General features: G+C 46.0%; 1 protein-coding gene across 9 annotated transcripts in view; it reads left to right on the plus strand.

Annotated features, from left to right (window-relative positions):
• Positions 1-17402, plus strand: part of SPDYC (speedy/RINGO cell cycle regulator family member C) — a 43268-nt gene extending 25866 nt beyond the window's left edge. For 4 of the 9 annotated variants that reach the window (XM_077862351.1, XM_077862350.1, XM_077862355.1 and 1 more), the window contains 8 exons: positions 10913-11078; positions 14090-14485; positions 15238-15419; positions 15688-15746; positions 16200-16285; positions 16387-16558; positions 16641-16983; positions 17176-17402. In XM_077862351.1, the coding sequence (XP_077718477.1) occupies positions 15278-15419; positions 15688-15746; positions 16200-16285; positions 16387-16558; positions 16641-16983; positions 17176-17210 (837 nt within the window). In that variant the 5' untranslated portion in view covers positions 10913-11078; positions 14090-14485; positions 15238-15277 and the 3' untranslated portion in view covers positions 17211-17402. Of the gene's footprint in view, positions 1-5662; positions 5782-10912; positions 11079-14089; positions 14486-15237; positions 15420-15687; positions 15747-16199; positions 16286-16386; positions 16559-16640; positions 16984-17175 lie in introns of those variants that run through there. The other 5 variants (XM_077862356.1, XM_077862358.1, XM_077862352.1 and 2 more) reach the window with 5 other exon arrangements.
• Positions 17403-17729: the final 327 nt, after the last annotated feature.

Consider the following 17729-nt stretch of genomic DNA (forward strand, 5'->3'; position numbering starts at 1 on the left):
AGGTCTGTTTCACCACAGCCTCACCAACAAAATATGTCATTGCACTGTTTACTTTTACCAATCTGATAGGTGTTTTGGTGTTGATTTAATTTATTTAGGTTTGGGATCCCTGGGTGGCGCAGCGGTTTGGCGCCTGCCTTTGGCCCAGGGCGCGATCCTGGAGACCCGGGATTGAATCCCACGTCGGGCTCCCGGTGCATGGAGCCTGCTTCTCCCTCTGCCTGTGTCTCTGCCTCTCTCTCTCTCACTGTGTGCCTATCATAAATAAAAAAAAAAAAAAAATTAAAAAAAAAATAATTTATTTAGGTTTAAACATTTTTTCGTATGTTTGAAAACGATTTTTATGTCTTTTATTCTATGAATTTTCTGTTCAGATCTTTTCCCCATTTTTAAAAATCTAGGTTTTGGTCTTTTGTCTCTCAATTGTAATAGTTCTTTCTATATTAAGGATACAGGTTGAAAATTTTTCTGATTTGTCAGTTGTCTTAGTTTAGAAGCTGTGGGGAGCTTTTGTTTTCTATTTTATACACAATTTTTCTATTGCTGGAATGTTTTATGAGGATCAAGTATTAACATGTGATAATTTCAACAAGTAAATGGTTCATCTTCTAAAGGCTTTAAAATAAAGGACATTTATTATTTCATATAACAAGAAGTTTGAGTAGGTGGTGAATTCTTCTAGTAATTAAGTGATTCAATGATGTCATCAGAGGTCTAGCATTTTCTTATCTTTCTTCTCAGACGTTTTCAGTGTGTTGATTTTTGTCTCCTTACCTGTCCTTTCAGGGTCCTAAAATGACTGTCACAGCTTGTTTATGGTGTTTGTGCCATGCAAAAAAAAATCTTTTCTTCATGTGAGGTAGTCAAATTTATTAATCTTCTCTTTTACTGTCTCTGGAACTTTTAAAAAATTTATTCATGAGAGATGCAGAGAGAGAGAGAGAGAGAGAGAGGCAGAGACATGGGCAGAGGGAGAAACAGGATTCCTGTGGGGAGCCCGATGCAGGACTCGATCCCAGGACCCCAGGACCATGACCTGAGCCGAAGGCAGATGCTCAACCACTGAGCCAGCCAGATGCCCCGTCTCAGGATTTTTGAATCAGAGTTGGAAAGACCTTTTCTACATAGGTTAATGAGGAATTCACTCAAATTTTCCTCCAGTGCTTCTATGGTTTTATATTTTACATTTAGATTCTTGTCCACCTGAAGTGTATAGGTCTATTTTTTTTTCTTGATCCTAATGGTTACTGGGTTGTCCCACACCATATATTATAAAGGTCACCTATTCCCTAGTGGAATTGAGATGCCTCCTGCCCTATACCAAGTTTCCACTGTACTTGGGTTAGGTTTTCTCTTCTATTCTGCTGGTTTGTCTATTCTTGTAACACTACCATGCTGTGTTAATTACAGAAGCTTTATACTTGTTTTAATGTCTGCTAGGACTGGTCCTCTGTCTAGCTATCTGTTGTGTTATCTCCCATATTCTAGCTTTTGTGGGCAACAGGAATCTGGGAGCAACCTAGTTGAGGACTCTGGCTCTCCGTCTCTCATGAGCTAATCTAGCTGTAGGCAAGGCTGCAGTCAACTCAAGACTCCACAGAGGCCGAGGCCCAAAGAGTCACCTTCTAAGCTCACTCACATGGTTGTGGGCAGGCCTCAGCTCCTCCCTGGCTGGAGACGTCAGTTCCTTGCCGCATGGCTTCTCTGTGGGACTGCTCATAGCATGGTTTTCCTCAGAATAACTGATCCAAGAGAGGGAAGGTGAGGAAGGCCCAAGATGGAAACCTCAGTTTTTATAACCTAGGAGCTGGGAATGAGAAGACAAGCCACAGGCTGGTATTGGCCCAAATAATATCAGTTTCTCCAGGCAGAACTATGGAGCTCTTCGTCCTTATGGCCTGTCTTTCCACCTGGGCAGAACTTCTGCCTCACCCTGTGGGAACTAGGGGGAAAGCAGCCCATTATCATTGAGTGACGTCTCTGCCCTATAACCTGGTGGGGGGGCGGGGGATAGTAGCCCGTGGTCTTCTTGATTTTCCCTCCTGGCATGGAATATCTGTCCTGGGAGAGAGCTGGGGTTCCAGTCATGGGGTTCCAGTAATTTAGGCCTGTCATGCCCGGCCTAGAGCTTCTTCCCTACAAGTGCGGGTTGTGTGTGGGGAAAAGATGCCTGTTTCTTTTTTTGCTGCACCTTCCTGGAATAGAGAGAGCTTCCTTGACAGGGGGATGACAAACATTAATGGCTTGCCCCTCCTGGAGTGAGACGTTAGCTCTATACTGAGAAATGGGGAATAGAGTGAGAGAAAGAGGCCCTTGTTTTCTTGGCTGCACAGCCTGTCTTCCAGAAGACAGGAGGGGGACGAGGGAGATCCCTGGATGGCTCAGTGGTTTGGCACCTGCCTTTGGCCCAGGGCGTGATCCTGGAGTCCCGGAATCGAGTGCCGCGTTGGGCTCCCTGCATGGAGCCTGCTTCTCCCTCTGCCTGTGTCTCTGCCTCTCTCTATCTATCATAAATAAATAAATAAATAAATCTTAAAAAAAAAAAAAAGAAGGGGGACGAGGTGGGAAGAGAAAGGAGTGGGCTGTGGCTCAAATGCTACAAGCTCTCACTGTTCTTACTAAGATTTCCTTGAATGAATTCTACATTCGCTGGATATGCCTGTAGGATAATTTCCAGACATTAAATAGTTGGGTTTTCAAAAATATTTTTTTCCCAGTGAAATGGTTGTTTCACTGGGAAGTCTACTGAGCTCCTCACTCTGACATTTTGGAAATCAACCTTAAGATTTAAAAATATTTCTTGGTCTATGGTTTTCCTCTTGTCATTTCTTATTTGTTATACTTGTTTTCTCTCCCCCTTTTCTTAAATAAGTGAGCTGATACTTTTTGTTTGTTAATTTTTCCGAAAATCCAAGTCTAATTTTTATTCTCTAGTCTATTCATTTTTTTAAATTGTTTTCCCATTTGTGCTTTTTTTTTTAAGATTTTATTTATTTATTTATTTTTTTATCTTTTTTTTTAATTTATTTTTTATTGGTGTTCAATTTACTAACATACAGAATAACCCCCAGTGCCATCACCCATTCACTCCCACTCCCCGCCCTCCTCCCCTTCTACCATTTTATTTATTTATGAGAGACACAGAGAGAGAGAGAGGCAGAGACACAGGCAGAGGGAGAAGCAGGCTCCCCACTGGGAGCCTGATGTGGGGCTGGATCCCAGGTCTCCAGGATCAGGCCCTGGGCTGAAGGCGGCGCTAAACCGTAGAGGCACCCAGGCTGCCCCCATTTGTGCTTTGTTTGGGTTTACTTTGTGTCTCTTTCTCTAGTTTTGAGCTGGGAATTATATTCATTTCTTTCCATTCTTTCATTTTAATGATACTTTTCTTTGGATTCATGGTTGTTTTTTCAGTAGGAGACTTCTTCAGTTGATGTGTTTTATTTTCTGATTTTTGGTAGGGCGGATATGTATGTATGTACGTATTTTTGTAGTTAGTAGGCTCCACGCAAAACGTGGGACTTGAATTCATGACCCTGAGATATACAGTTGCATGATCTACCAACTGAGTCAGGCAAGGAGCCCCCCAAACCTTTTGGTTTTAATAATAGCTCCATACAGATCTGCTAATAATCTTTTTTCATTTTTGTGGTATTGGGTGTTTTACAAGATTTCTAGTTCAATAGCACACTTATACCAATAGAGCAAAGTCCACAGTTTAGTGGATTTTCATTTGTTTGTTTGGTGGGGGAAGGGTTGGAGGCTTCCAATTTGTTTCTTTCTTTTTTGTGTTGTAAGATCCTAAATTTTCTCCTTCTGTTTTTTGCCCCCTCCACTACTCAATTGCTCAAGGACACCTCTTGCTAATTTTGGCCTTTTTTCTTCTTCCAGAACCTATGTGTTTTATTTTATATTTTATTTTATTTAAGTAAGCTCTGTGCTCAAGAAGGGGCTTGAATTCATGACCTGAGGATCAAGAGTCACATGTTCCAGGGACTGAGCTAGCCAGGCACCCCAGAACCTATGCATTCTAAAGACTGATGCCTCATATCCTACTCACAAGGAACTTACCTTGCCTGTGGTGCAAGCTCTGAACTCCTCAGACATTCTCCTAGTATTTTCAGGTTATGGAAGGTCTTTCCCACGGAGGTTCTATTTTTTTTTTTTTTTTTTTTCCCACGGAGGTTCTAAATCCACTTTGAGCCCAGCTGCCAGCCCCCCCCCTCCTGTTTTTCTGGGCACAAAGCCTGCTAGTGGGCGGGGTGAGTTGGTGTGCTTTGTTTTTATTTAGTTATTTTGAAGATTGGACACTCTACTTTTAAGTTACATTGAGGCTGTGGTTTCAGCAGTGTCAGTCCCACTCTTCTTATTCTGATTTGTTTTGAGAGGAAACATTGAGAAATGGGGTCCCAGGCAGCTGCTCTGGTCCTCAGCTAACGGAGAGACTCCCGGCTCTTGTTTTGTAACTTTCTAACTCAGGGTTTTGTTCATTAGCTTTAAAAAAAATTTTTTTAAGGCTTATTTATTGGGGCACCTGGGTGGCTCAGTTGGTTACGCAGCTCACCTTTGATTTCGGCTCAGGTCTTGATCTTCAGGGTCCTGGGTTGGATGCCGGAATGGGTGGGCGATGGACTCCAGGGCAGCACAGACTGGGCTTGAGATTCTCCCTCTCCCTCTGCCTCTCCCCTCACATGCTCTCTCTCAAATAAATAAAGCAAGTAGATACGGTTGCTTAACCAACTGATCCACCCAGGCACCCCTCATTAGGTTTTACCCTTTCTTAGTTCCTAATATTTGCATTCGAGGTCATAAATTTCTGTCTCAGAATTATTACTTGTTCTCTAATTTGGATAGATGATATTTTGACCATGACTTGCAATCTAAAACAACACAAATCTATTTATTTTCTAACTTTTGTTGTGTTTTCTTTTTCCTTAGCCCAGAAATTTCATCAAATATTTCTTAGTTTCCAAATACATACTCCCTCCCCCTTTCTATTTATCTGTTTGTTGGTGATGTTTAACTTAATTGCATTGCGGTAAAAAAAATACAATTATTTTAATATTCTGAAATTAGTTGAGTTGCATTATGGTTGAGAATTTAATCCATTTATTGGAAAATGTTCTGTGCACGTTTTTCTGCATTTAGGTCCAATGCTCTGTATTTATCCACTAGGTCAAGTTCATTAACCACATTCTTCACGTCTTTTATACCTTTGGCAATTTTTTTCCTGCATGTGCCATCAGATCTACAACTGTGATTTGTCTGTTTTTCCTTGTGGTTCTATCCATATATGTAGTATCCATTGACATATTTTTATTGCTTTATTGCTATTTATTTTTCCTTGTGGTTCTACCTACCTATGTATATGTATATATTTACATATCTTTATTGCTTATGGACTTTTTTTGTTCAAAGATTTTTTCAAGGGCAGCCCGGTGGCTCAGCGGTTTAGCGCCACCTTCAGCCTGGGATCCTGGAGACCTGGGATCAAGTCCCACATCCGGCTCCCTGCATGGAGCCTGCTTCTCCCTCTGCCTGTGTCTCTGCCTCTCTCTCTCTCTCTCTCTCTCTCTCGAATAAATAAATAAAATCTTAAAAAAAATAAATAAAATCTTTTAAAAAAAGATTTTTTCTAAATATTTTTATTTATTTATTTGAGACAGAGAGAATGAGCCAGTGAGAAGAGGGGTAGAGGGAGAGGAAGAAGCAGTCTCCCCACTGAGCAGGGAGCCTGACACAGGGCTTGATCCCAGGACCCCAGGACCATGACCTGAGCCCAAGGTAGATGCTTCACCAACTGAGCCCCAGACACCCCATGGACTTTATTTTTAATAATAAATACATTTTAAATTGCTATATATTTTAGAAATCATTACGTAAGACCCTGTCTAGTAATGCTTTTAACATGGATTTTTTTTTTCTGATACTAATATAGCTATTTCAGCTTTCTTTTAGCATTTGCCTTATTTTTTCTCTATCCTTGCCTTGTACTTCCAAATTTTTTATATCCTTTTTTTTTTTTTTTTTTTTTTTTGAGAGAGAGAGAGAGAGAGAGAGACAGCACAGGACCAATGGGGGAAGGGGCAGAGGGGCTTGATTTCATGGCCCTGAGATCATGACCTGAACCAAAAAGAAATCAAGAGTCGGCAGCCCAACTGACTAAGGCACCCAGGCACCCCTATATCCTTCTGTTTTATGTGTATCTTTTATAAATAGCATGCAGTGCTAATATATGGTTTTATAAATAGTAGATTCGTTAGCATAGCATAAATTATGCTGTGAATAATGTAGTGGGCAGAATAATGACTTCTCAAAGATGTCCACATCCCAATTCCTGGAGACTGTGAACTTCACATGGCAAAGGGTACTTTGCAGATATGATTAAGTCTAGGATCTTGAGATGGAGAGATTACTCTGGATCATCCAGTTGGGCCCAATGTAATCATAAGGGTCCTTACAAGTAGAAGTGGGGTCAGAGTTAGAGATTTAAATACACTGTGCTGTTATCTGTGAAGATAGAAGGGGGCGGCCATAAATCAAGGAGTGCAGGCTGCTTCCACACGGGATGCAACCTTACTGTCACCTTGACTTTAGCAGAGTGACTTCTGACCTCCAGAACTGTAAGATAATAAATTTGTATTGTTTAAAGCCACTACATTTGTGGCAACTTGTCACAGCAGCAAATAGAGATCCAATACAATAATAAGCAACTCCAAAATCTCAGTGGCTTTCAAAAACAAAAGTTTATCTCTTGCTCACATTATTTGCCATTTACAGGTTAGCTCTGGATCTGTTTCCTGTCTCCTTTATTCCAGACTCCAGGCTAGGGAGGGCACCCGGTGCAGATGGAAAAGAAAGAGCAAGAGCCCTCCTTGGGGCTCTTACAGCTTCTGCTTAGATGTGGCATATAAAGCATTTATGCTCAGATTCCATTAACTGAAGCAAGCCACCCAGGAAAGTATAAAATGGGGTAGGGAGTAGAGTTGTCCCAGAGGAAAGACACCTGTCTTTTTGGGGAGGGACTAGCATGTATAAAGGCCCTGGGGCAAGGAGTGGAGGACGTAGTTGACAGAAGAACAGAAAGAAGCTGGTCTGGCTGGAGAATGGCCCAAGGGCAGGGCCAGGGGTGTGGTTGGAGATTGGAGCAAGACCGGATGGTGTAGGGCCTGGTGAACCATCCATTAATCCAGTAAATGTGAGCAGAGTGCTTACACAGTAGGCTCTGAGTCATGGCTGGAAATCTGGGGACAGACAAGGTTCCCGATCTGAAGGTATTGACCTAGTGGGCAGTAACAAGGAAGAGAGAGGATTGCGGGACAATGGGATCAGTGATCACAAAGGTACCACAGTTAAGGGAAAGTTTGTATTTTATTAAAAGAACTATTTTTATTTTTTATTTTTTTTAAGATTTTATTTATTTGTTCATAAGAGACACGTAGAGAGGCAGAGACACAGGCAGAGGGAGAAGCCGGCTCCCTGTGGGGAGCCTGATGTGGGACTCGATCCCAGGACACCAGGATCATAACCTGAGCTGAACTGAGCCACCCAGGTGCCCCAAAAGGACTATTTAATAAAGATCACTGCAGCTCTAGAGAGGGCCAAGAGCACAGAAAGGCAGAGCCCATTCAGCAGACCACTGGTGGAGTCAGGCAGGAGGGATGGCCAGGGAGGCAGTGGGGGAGAGGGGAGCATGAACTAGGGAGAGATTTTTAAGCTAGAGTCCCCAAGATTTAGTGATGAATTGGATATTGGGGGTGTGAAAGAAAGTAAAAATACTTCCAAATTCTTCCCCAAGAGAACAGGGTCCAGCAAGGGGAATGAAGAAGGAGGATGATGAATCTTATCCCAAAGCAAACCTACTCTGTGCTTCCTATTTACATAAAGTTAAAAACAGGCAAAACTAACCTATGAGGATAGAATCCAGAATAGTGATTAGCCTGTGGGGGGAGGTGGTGGTGGTGGGGGGATTAGAGACTGGGCAGGGCACGCGGGGCCCCTGACCACACAGGTGTGTTCTGAAAATTCATCACATTACTCATTTCTGTTCTCTGTACTTCTCTATGTGGCTGCTGCGCTGCAATAACAAATTTACTTAAAAACAATGATTCCTACTTTTCTGTCATTGCTATGTTAATTTAGAGCAACTACTGGTAAGTAGATGGGGAACCGGAGGAAGGAACAGATTGGGGGTGGGGGGCAGATAATGCGCTGCCTCCTACACAGCCAACCAGGGCAGCTTTCAGCCGCCAGCTTCTGGCTTCTTCTAGAGCGGTCGGCCTTTGGCTGCCTCTCTCCTCTCTGGCTTTTGTCTCTCTCTGGGGCATCTTGAAGCCCTTGAATGGGAGAATCCTGACCTTTGAAATCCCCCAATCTATTAACAATAACTGATGATTGAACATCATCCAAATGGAAGACTCTGTGAAAGACAATGTTAAGAGAGTGAAAAGATGAGCTATAGCTTGGGAGAAAATATTTACCAATCATACATCTGACAAAAGCTTGTATCTAGGCTATGTAAAGAACTCTCTAAACCTAACAGTAAGAAAACTAATGATCTAATTAACAAAGAGGCAACAGACTTTCTCCAGAGAAGACCCCCGGATGCAAAACGTATGCATGTCCTAGGGCTGCCAAGTAACAAAGTACCACGAACTGGAGGGCTTCAAAGAGAAAGCCTCTTTCTCTCTAGGTGCTGGAGGCTGGGAGTCCAAAATCAAGGTGTTAGTGTGGCCATGCTGCCTCTTTGAAGGGTGCAGGCAATCCCTGATGTTCCTTGGCTTGCAGCTACAACACTCCAATCTCGGCCTCTGATGTTACACGGCTATCTTCCCTCTGGGTGTCTTATTTATTTATTTATTTATTTATTTATTTATTTATGAAAGAATGCATGCATGTGAGCATGCGCACAATGCGGAGAGGCAGTGGGGAGAGAGAGAATCCCCAGCAGACTCCCTACTGAGTGGAAAGCAAGACATGGGGCTCAAACTCACAACCCTGAGATCATGACCTGAACTAAAGCCAAGAGTCAGATGTTTAACTGAGTGAGCCACCCAGGGGCACTGCGTGTTTGTCTTCACTGGGTATTCTCCTCTATGTGTCTGTCTCTGTGTCTCTTCCCTTCTAAGGACAACAGTCATATTGGACTAGGATTTACCCTAATCAAGTATGACCTCATCTTTACTTGATTACATCTGCAGAGATCCTATTTCCAAATGACCTCACATTCACAGGAAATGGTGGAGGGAGGGGTGACTAATATATCTTTTGCAGGAGTGGGGGGACAATAATAACACTCCACAACTGAAAATGAGCATGTGAAGACATGTTCAATATTGTTAGCCATTAGGGAAATGCAAATTAAAACCACACGACTAAGGAAACCAAAAAAATAAATATAGTTAGACACAGAAGTATATAACACATTACACAAAGAATTCCAGTAAAGATTGTTTAATTAAAATTTGTTGCTTAGAAATCCAATTATCGAATCCCTTTCACAAAGGGATTGCAGACACAGGCAGAGGGAGAAGGAGAAGGAAGAGCGAAGGAGAAGAAGGAAGCCCCTGCCCCTCCCAAAGCTGAAGCCAAAGCAAAGGCTTTGAAAGCTAAGAAAGCAGTGCTAAAAGACGTGAACAGTCACACAAAAAAAGATCCATACATCACCTACATTCCAACAACCCAAGACCCTGCACCTCCGGAGGCAGCCCAAATATCCTCGAAAGAGCGCCCCCAGGAGAAACAAGCTTGATCACTATGCCATCATCAAGTTCCCCCTGACTACTGAGTCAGCCGTGAAGAAAATAGAAGACAACAACACACTTGTGTTCATTGTGAATGTCAAGGCCAATAAGCACCAGATCAAACAGGCTGTGAAGAAGCTCTATGACATTGATGTGGCCAAGGTCAACACCTTAATCAGACCTGATGGAGAGGAGAAAGCATATGTTCGACTGGCTCCTATCATGCTTTGGATGTGGCCAACAAAATTAGGATAATCTAAACGGAGTCTAGTCGGCTATAAATCTAAATACAATTTTTTTCACCATAAAAAAAACGAAATCCAATTATCAAAAGTTTATGTGTAGATGGTGTCAGAATAATTTTTAAAAATGGTAGAGAAGGTCTATATTCACTTGTAGGTAGAAATAGCTAGGAAGGGGTGAAAAAAAAGAAAATAAACCATAGGACTAAAATAAAGAATACTGACAATACTAAAATTGTCTCTGAAAAATAGCCACTCTGAAAAACAGTTTTCCAGTCTCTTATACATTTACCATCTGATTCCTCCTAGGTGTTTATCCTAGAGAAAAAAAATTATGTCCATGTAAAAACCTGTATACAAATGTTCGTAGTAGCTTTGTTAGAAATAGCTCATACTGGAGACAACCTATTCCATACCGTGGAATACTACGTGGTAATAAAAATATGTGGTGATAAAAAGGAAAGAACCATTGATACATGCAACAACCTGGATGGGTCTCAAGGGCATTATGTTGGGTGAAAAAGCCAGCCTCAGAAGGTAACATACAGTACAATTCCAATTATGTAATGTTCTTAATGTGATAAATTATAGAGACAGAGCACAGATGAATGGTTGCCAGAGGCGGGGGGTGGGGTGGGAAGGAGGGTGTGATTCTAAAGGAGTCATGAGGGAGTTGCTTTGGGTGATGGAATAGTTGTGTATCCTGCTTGAAATGGTAGATATGTCAATCCATGTGTATAATGACATTATAGAACTAGACACCAAAAAAAAAAAAAAAAGTGAGTGCTTGTGAAAACTGATGAAATCATAGTGATGTTGTACCAATGTCAATTTCCTGGTTCTAACTGTTCTCTGATTATGTAAGATGTTACCATTGGGGGAAGCTGGGCGAAAGGGACACAAAAACTTTCCATACTTCCCTTTTTTCAGAGAGGCACCAGGAGTTGGGGAGAGACGGAGGGAAGAGAGAGAATCCTAAGCAGTCTCCATGCGGGGCTCAATCTCATGACTCTGAGATCATGACCCAGGTTGGAATGAAGAGTTGGATGCAAACCGACTGAGACACCCAGGCTCCATACTTTTTAAAGCGACATCTGTGAGAGTCTAAATTCTTTCAAAATAAAAAATGAAAAAGTTCTCTTAAATATAGTGTAGCAGCCCAAGGCTGGCATGGATGGAATGGGCCTGAAGCCCCCAACAGATTTTTTTGTACTCACTTACTGAGGGGGAAAGGTCCACAACACAGTTGGTCTGCAGGATTCATTCATTCATTTGTTCTGAATACCCTCTGTGTGTCAGGATCTGTCCAGAAACAGCAGTAGAGCAGATAGCCAGGCTCCCTGTCTTACGCTTCAACGTGGGGCCTGGGCCAGACCGCCAGGCTGAAAATGTGGCCCTTCACTCACTAGCTGCGTGGCTAACTGTGAGTCACTTAACCTCTCAGAGACCACCCAAACTCGGTGGTTTAGTTGTAGTTCTCCTTGGTAAAATGAAGCAACTAACTATCCACTTTGTAGGGTAGTCATGAACATGTGAGCTGATTCAATTACAGACTCTTTAGTGACACGTTTTGAGGGTTTGCTGTGGAGACCATGGGGGTCACACTTTCCTTTCTGGGGGAAGCCAAGAAAAAATACACAAAAGGAAACACATATACCCCTCCCCCCACACATACACATATACAAGCAGGGTGGCCTGATGAAGACCTAGTAGTCAGGGAAAGGCTCAGCAGCCTCAGGGAGCATGAGAGGTGCCCCAAAGAGAGCATGAAACCCAGAGAGACCGAGAGACCAAGAAACGACGAGATTCAGACATTCATAGAGACTCAGAAACCTAGAGATTCTAAGGCACCAAGAAATAGAAAGACGTCCAGAGGCCCAGAGTGACCAAGAGATTCAGAGATTCATATAGAGACCCAGAGACTGAGGGAGATACAAAGATTCAGGGAGACCCAGAGACTGAGAGAGATCCAGAGAGGAAAAGACAGCCTGAGAGAGCCAAAAAGACCTAGAGCACCAAAAAGACCCACAGACCCAGAGATGCCAAAAGACTAGAGATATAAGAGATTTTATATATGTCTAGAGGCTTGGAGACCTGGAGAGATCCAGAAACACCAAGAAACTCTGAGAAATACCCAGATACCCAGAAATGTGGGGAGATTGAGAAATAGAGAGAGATCAAGAGATTAAGGGACTCAGAAACCAACAGGGATGGGGAGGTGGGCACAGTGCAGGAGGGGCAGTCCCAGGGAATGAAAATTTACACTGGTAGCCAGAGTCAAAGCCCTGACACTGGGAGCAGACACAGCTGCTGGGTGTCCAACCAGTGAAGATGAATTGGGCCACAGGGAGGAGTCTGCATCTTAGGTTCCCCAGACCTGGTCTCCAAACCTGGCTCCGTGCTCACCACCCACCTGGCTCAGCCACATTTCCTTCTTCTTTCATTCAAATGTCAGCAGGTTGAGGTCCTGAGCCTCAGTGTCCCCTCTGAAAAATGGCAATGAGAATCACAAAACCTACCTACTGGGGGGTGGGGAGGGTGGGGCAGATGTGTTGGTCATGTGACTTGAGCCCACTTCTGTCGTCACCAGTGGTGGGACTTGGAACATAAGTGATTCAACTTCTTTCTGGTCTCCATTTCTATCAAAAATGTATTTTAAAAGTCACCCGTCATTACTGCACACTCATTAGGATGGCTACTATCAACAAAACAGAAAATCACAAGTGTTGACAATAATGTGAAGAAGTTAGAACCCTTGCCCACTGTTTACAGGACCATGAAATGGGGCCATCACTGTAGAAAACAGTTTGGTGTTTCCCAAAAAAATTAAACATAGAATTACTCCCTGACCCAGCAATTCCCCTTCTCGGTGTATAGAAAAGAAATTGAAAGAAGTGAAAGCAAGATCTCGAGATATTTGTATACTTGTTTATAGCTGCCTCATTCACCATAGCCGAGATATGGAAACAGCCTAGGTGTCCATCAATGGATTCATCAGTGGATGAATGGATAAGCAAACTGTGGTCTCTACACAGAATGGAATATTATTTGGCCTTCAAAAGGGAAGGAAATCCTGCCATATGTTAGGGATGAATAAACCTTGAAGACATGGGAATTCCTGGGTGGCTCAGCGGTTTAGCACCTGCCTTCGGCCCAGGGCGTGACCCTGGAGTCCCTGAATCGAGTCCTGGGATCAAGTCCTGCATTGGGCTCCCTGTATAGAGCCTGCTTCTCCCTCTGCCTGTGTCTCTGTGCCTCTCTCTGTGTCTCTCATGAATAAATAGATAAAATCTTTAAAACAAAAAAAGCTTGAAGACATACTAAATGAAATAAGCCCATTACAAAAAAGACAACTACTGTGTGATTCCACTTGTAGGAGGTCCCGAGAGTAGCTGAATTCACAGACACAGAAAGCAGAATGCTGGTTGCTTTGCACCAGAAGAGGGGAAATGGGTAGTGACTGTTTAATAGCTATAGACACCCAGGGTTTTTTTTTTTTTTAATATTTTATTTATTCCTGAGAGGCAGAGACATAGGCAGAGGGAGAAGCAGACTCCCCACAGGGAGCCAGGTGCCAGACTCGATTCTAGGACTCCGGGATCACAACCTGAGCCAAAGGCAGATGCTCAACCACTGAGACATCCAGGTGCCCCTAGACACCAAGTTTTGCAAGATGAAGAGTTTCAGAGATGAACGGTAGCGATGGTTGCACAACAATATGAATGTACTTAAAAATAATCAACTTAAAAATGGCTAAGGTAGTAAATTGTACATTATGTGTATTTTGCCACGATTAAAAAAAAAAAAAAGGAGGGAAGAGTGTCACCTGTCAAATATGGAAAGTAATGCAGGTGCTGACTGTCCCATAGGATTGTAGACAGAGTAAATGAGCCAGTGAAGACGGAAAGGTCTGCTGGGGCTGAGGGTGGGAGTTGGGTGGGGGGGTGGGGGGTGCAGTGAAAGGGGCTTGGTGGTCTTTGGGAAAGGCCTCCCCGTCTCCCACCTTGGAGCCCCTGGCTAGGCTCCCCCTACCGCTAAAGGATCTTGGGAGGGGGATGCAGACTCTGGGATTTCTCATGCCAAGACACTCTCCTCTCCGGCTCCTAGGTTTTGAGGTTCCTGGATCCTAAACAAACACAGACACTGCCAATGACCCTGCCCCACCAAGGCCCTGGTGGTGAATCCGGTGAATCCGGTGAATCGGGCCCAGGGCTCGTTTCAGGCCCGCAACCTTGGCTCCACCTTTGTGAGGAAGTGGGGAGGGGCCCGGGCGGTGTCATCATTCAGGCCCTGGGGTCCCTCCGGCCTGCTCTATCCCTCTTGCAGATGATGCAGCTTTGGAGAAGCTCCTACCTGGGGGAGCGGAGAGGGCGCAAAGCCCCACCCCCTTCCCGGAAAGGGCGCTGATTGGTGAAGGGCGAGGGGGCGGGGCAGCGCCATGGCTATATAAGCGCAGTCCCTCCAGCGCGGGGGAGTTGCGCTGTAGGTCGTCCCCTAGCTCAGGTAAGACACTTTGGAGGAGGGTGGGCGTCTGTGGGAGCGTAGGTGGAGGCCCCCAGGTTGGCCGCAGGATGCTGAGCAGCAACTTCTGAGCCCCGTAGTTGGCATCTCTTCCCGTAGCTTGCAAAGGGTAAGGTGGCCCCACCTAACCTTACTCTAAATCCGGCATTTGTCTAATAACATCCCCACTCTGGGCCTCAGCTTCCTCTCCATGAAGGAGGGTTGGTGGTCCTTCCAAGTGTGCCGCTTGGGTGTGGGGTGAGGGGGTATTTGGGAGTTGGGGGGCAAGAGGAGCAATTAAACTCTGGCTCTTGGAGGTCAGGCAGGCCCAACCTTTAAGTGGCCGTGAGCCTGACACGCTTCAGCTTCGGGGTTTGCAAAATGAGTATTGGCCTATACCCACCTACCCGGATGAAGTGAGATAATGCCCTCAAAGAATTGAGCACAGCTCCAGGCACTTAGGAAGCCCTCAGTGGTGGCTGTTGCTGCTATGCTTACTCTCCAGCTTGGCCTGGGGCCCCAGGATGGGGTGGGGGGAGCTGCAGCCTCCAGGAATTCTGCTGCTTCTCTGGCCTCCTCACCCCACACGAATGCCCGTTTCTAGTCTGCTCCGAGCACTGCACTCCCACCCTCCCAAGTCTCCATGCTCATCTCACCACTTCCTGGAGGTCTTTTGTCAGGCCAGCCTCAAAAACCCCCTTGATTTGTGGGGAGCGAGGGGGTAGGTGCTAATCCTGAGGCTACTTTCTCTACAGGCCATCCTGCCCCACCCCACCCGTCCCCATCCCCTAGGAGATGAGTGACGCTCAAGACTTTGCCACTTTCCCAGTGGTTGCCACCCAGGTGAAGCTGGGGGGCTGGAGCCATCAAGGTGGGGGTAGTGGGTCTGTTCATCCACGCCGGCACCAGGAGCTCCAGGCTTTTCTCAACCTTCTGGGTGAGTTCACTCAGGGACTGGCGTGGAAGCATCTGTGAGGACCAAGTGTGAAACTGAAGTGAAGGTGGGGGGGACATTCACCCGCCATGCAAGTATCAGCAATCTCTGCCCCTTCCCTTCTCAGGTGACCCCAGTTTGGCAAGGGGAGGGGAGGGGTCCTGTCAGAATGTGGGTTCAGTGGAGGTTTGAGCTTTGGAACTCTGATGCCACTCTTGTCTCGTGGGGGCTGGTGGTAACCCCAGTCCACCATTCCTCTTCTCTACCCCAGAGCACAGTTTCCTCCAGGAATTCCTTTCCAGAGATCCCTGTTTCCAGATTTCGGATAAGGTGAGGTGACACTGGGAACAGAGGCTGGGAGTCACCTGGGGCGGTCTGAATTAGTGGAGCTTGAATGCTGCTATTTCACTGGGCCTCCTGGTCTGGTACTGGGAGCATTTCTTTTTCTTTTTCTTTTTTTTTTTTTAAGATTTTATATATTTATTCATGAGAGTCACTGAGAGAGGCAGAGACATAGGCAGAGGGAGAAGCAGGCTTCCTATGGGGAGCCTGATGCAGGACTTAATCCCAGGACCCTGGGATCACGACCTGAGCCAAAGGCAGATGCTCAAACACTGAGCCACCCAGGAGTCCTGAGCATCTCTCTTTTAAGTCTGTTTTTACCTGACCACTTCCCCTGGGTTTTCTGACCCACACCGCGGCTTCCTTGGGTGTAAATGGGCCTGGCACAGTCCCCTCTCCTGCAGGCCTCACTGTAACCTCTCCCCCTTTCTGTGTCTGCAGTATCTCCTGGCCATGGTGCTGGTCTACTTTCGGCGTGCCAACCTGAAGCTCAGCGAGTACACCCATAGCAACTTGTTCTTGGCCCTGTGAGTGGCCCTGGGTGGTGGGGACATTCATAAGGAGTTGTAGGATGGGGCAGTGCAGGTGCTTATGGCCTCTGCTCTCTGCCTGCTGTCTCCATGACTAGGTTTCTTGCAAACGACATGGAGGAGGATCTTGAGGACCCTAAATGTGTGATTTTCCTGTGGGCCCTGGGAAAAGATTGGCGTTGTCGGGTAGCAGACTTCCTACATCAAAGGGATAAGCTGTGGGCCCGGATGGGCTTCCGGGCCATGGTGAGCCGCCAGTGCTGTGAGGAGGTGAGGCCCTACCATCAACCCGGGTTGGGGAAACAAGGTTGGACTTCCCACCCCCACTTACTGTGCACTCTACTCATGCCAGGTCATGGCCAAGGAGCCGTCCCACTGGGCCTGGACTCGAGAGCGGCGTCCCCACCACGGTGGGGCTCAGAGGGGCTGCACAAAACCCCGAGTTGCCCTCCCCGGGGGCCCCGGCCTCTCACCACCTGCCTGTTCCCTCTGTAGTTTGCCCTCTTCCCCCAGCCACTGCAGCCACCAGCCCCACCCCTTGCCTGTCTTGTTCAAGTGTCCTTCCCCAAACCCTGAGCGACACTGCCCTGACCCGCAAGCTTGTCTTTCGGTGGCTGGAGACCCCTTGGGGGGGGGCTTCCTCATCATCCTGCCCCCCCAACTGCAACTAGAGCCAGGCACCTACACTCTCCATAGTGAGTTGGGGACAGCAGCTGGGGGTGGGCTTAGGAGCCTGGGAGGTGGGTGTGGGGCTTGACAGAATGGGAAGGAGGGGCATAGGGCCTGGGGTCCAGCAGGCCTGGGCACCTGTCCCACCTTTGCCAACTCCTACTTGTTTGCTTTTGCTAAGTGTCCTCTCTGAGCCTCTCTTTGTCCTTTCTCTCTAGTCCTCCCGAAGCCTCCACCATGCCCTGGGCACTGACATGTGCAGAGTGAAGAGCAGCCCACCTGCTTGCCTGCTGACCTAAGCCCCACTGGCTGTGGCCCCCTGGCCTTCTGTCTTATTGGCTTCAGGCTGGCAGTGCTGCCCAGGTCCCCTGTCACCTCCTCCCAACTGTACGCACTCTGACCCTGGCCCCTCTAATAAACTTGTGTCTATAGGACACCAACTGTGCTTAGGCCCTGGCCTGGCTCCTTGACCCAGGGTCGGGGTAGGGATGAAATTGGAGAGGGAATCCTTTTTTTTTTTTTTAAATTTTTATTTATTTGTGATAGTCACAGAGAGAGAGAGAGAGAGGCAGAGACATAGGCAGAGGGAGAAGCAGGCTCCATGCACCGGGAGCCCGACGTGGGATTCCATCCCGGGTCTCCAGGATCGCGCCCTGGGCCAAAGGCAGGTGCCAAACCATTGTGCCACCCAGGGATCCCTGGAGAGGGAATCCTGCCGGGTTTAGGTACCAGTGATTGAGACTCGTGAGCACGGGCTCTGTAATAACAATTC

This window comes from Canis aureus, chromosome 21 (genome assembly GCF_053574225.1).
Source record: "Canis aureus isolate CA01 chromosome 21, VMU_Caureus_v.1.0, whole genome shotgun sequence".
Lineage (NCBI taxonomy): Eukaryota > Metazoa > Chordata > Mammalia > Carnivora > Canidae > Canis > Canis aureus.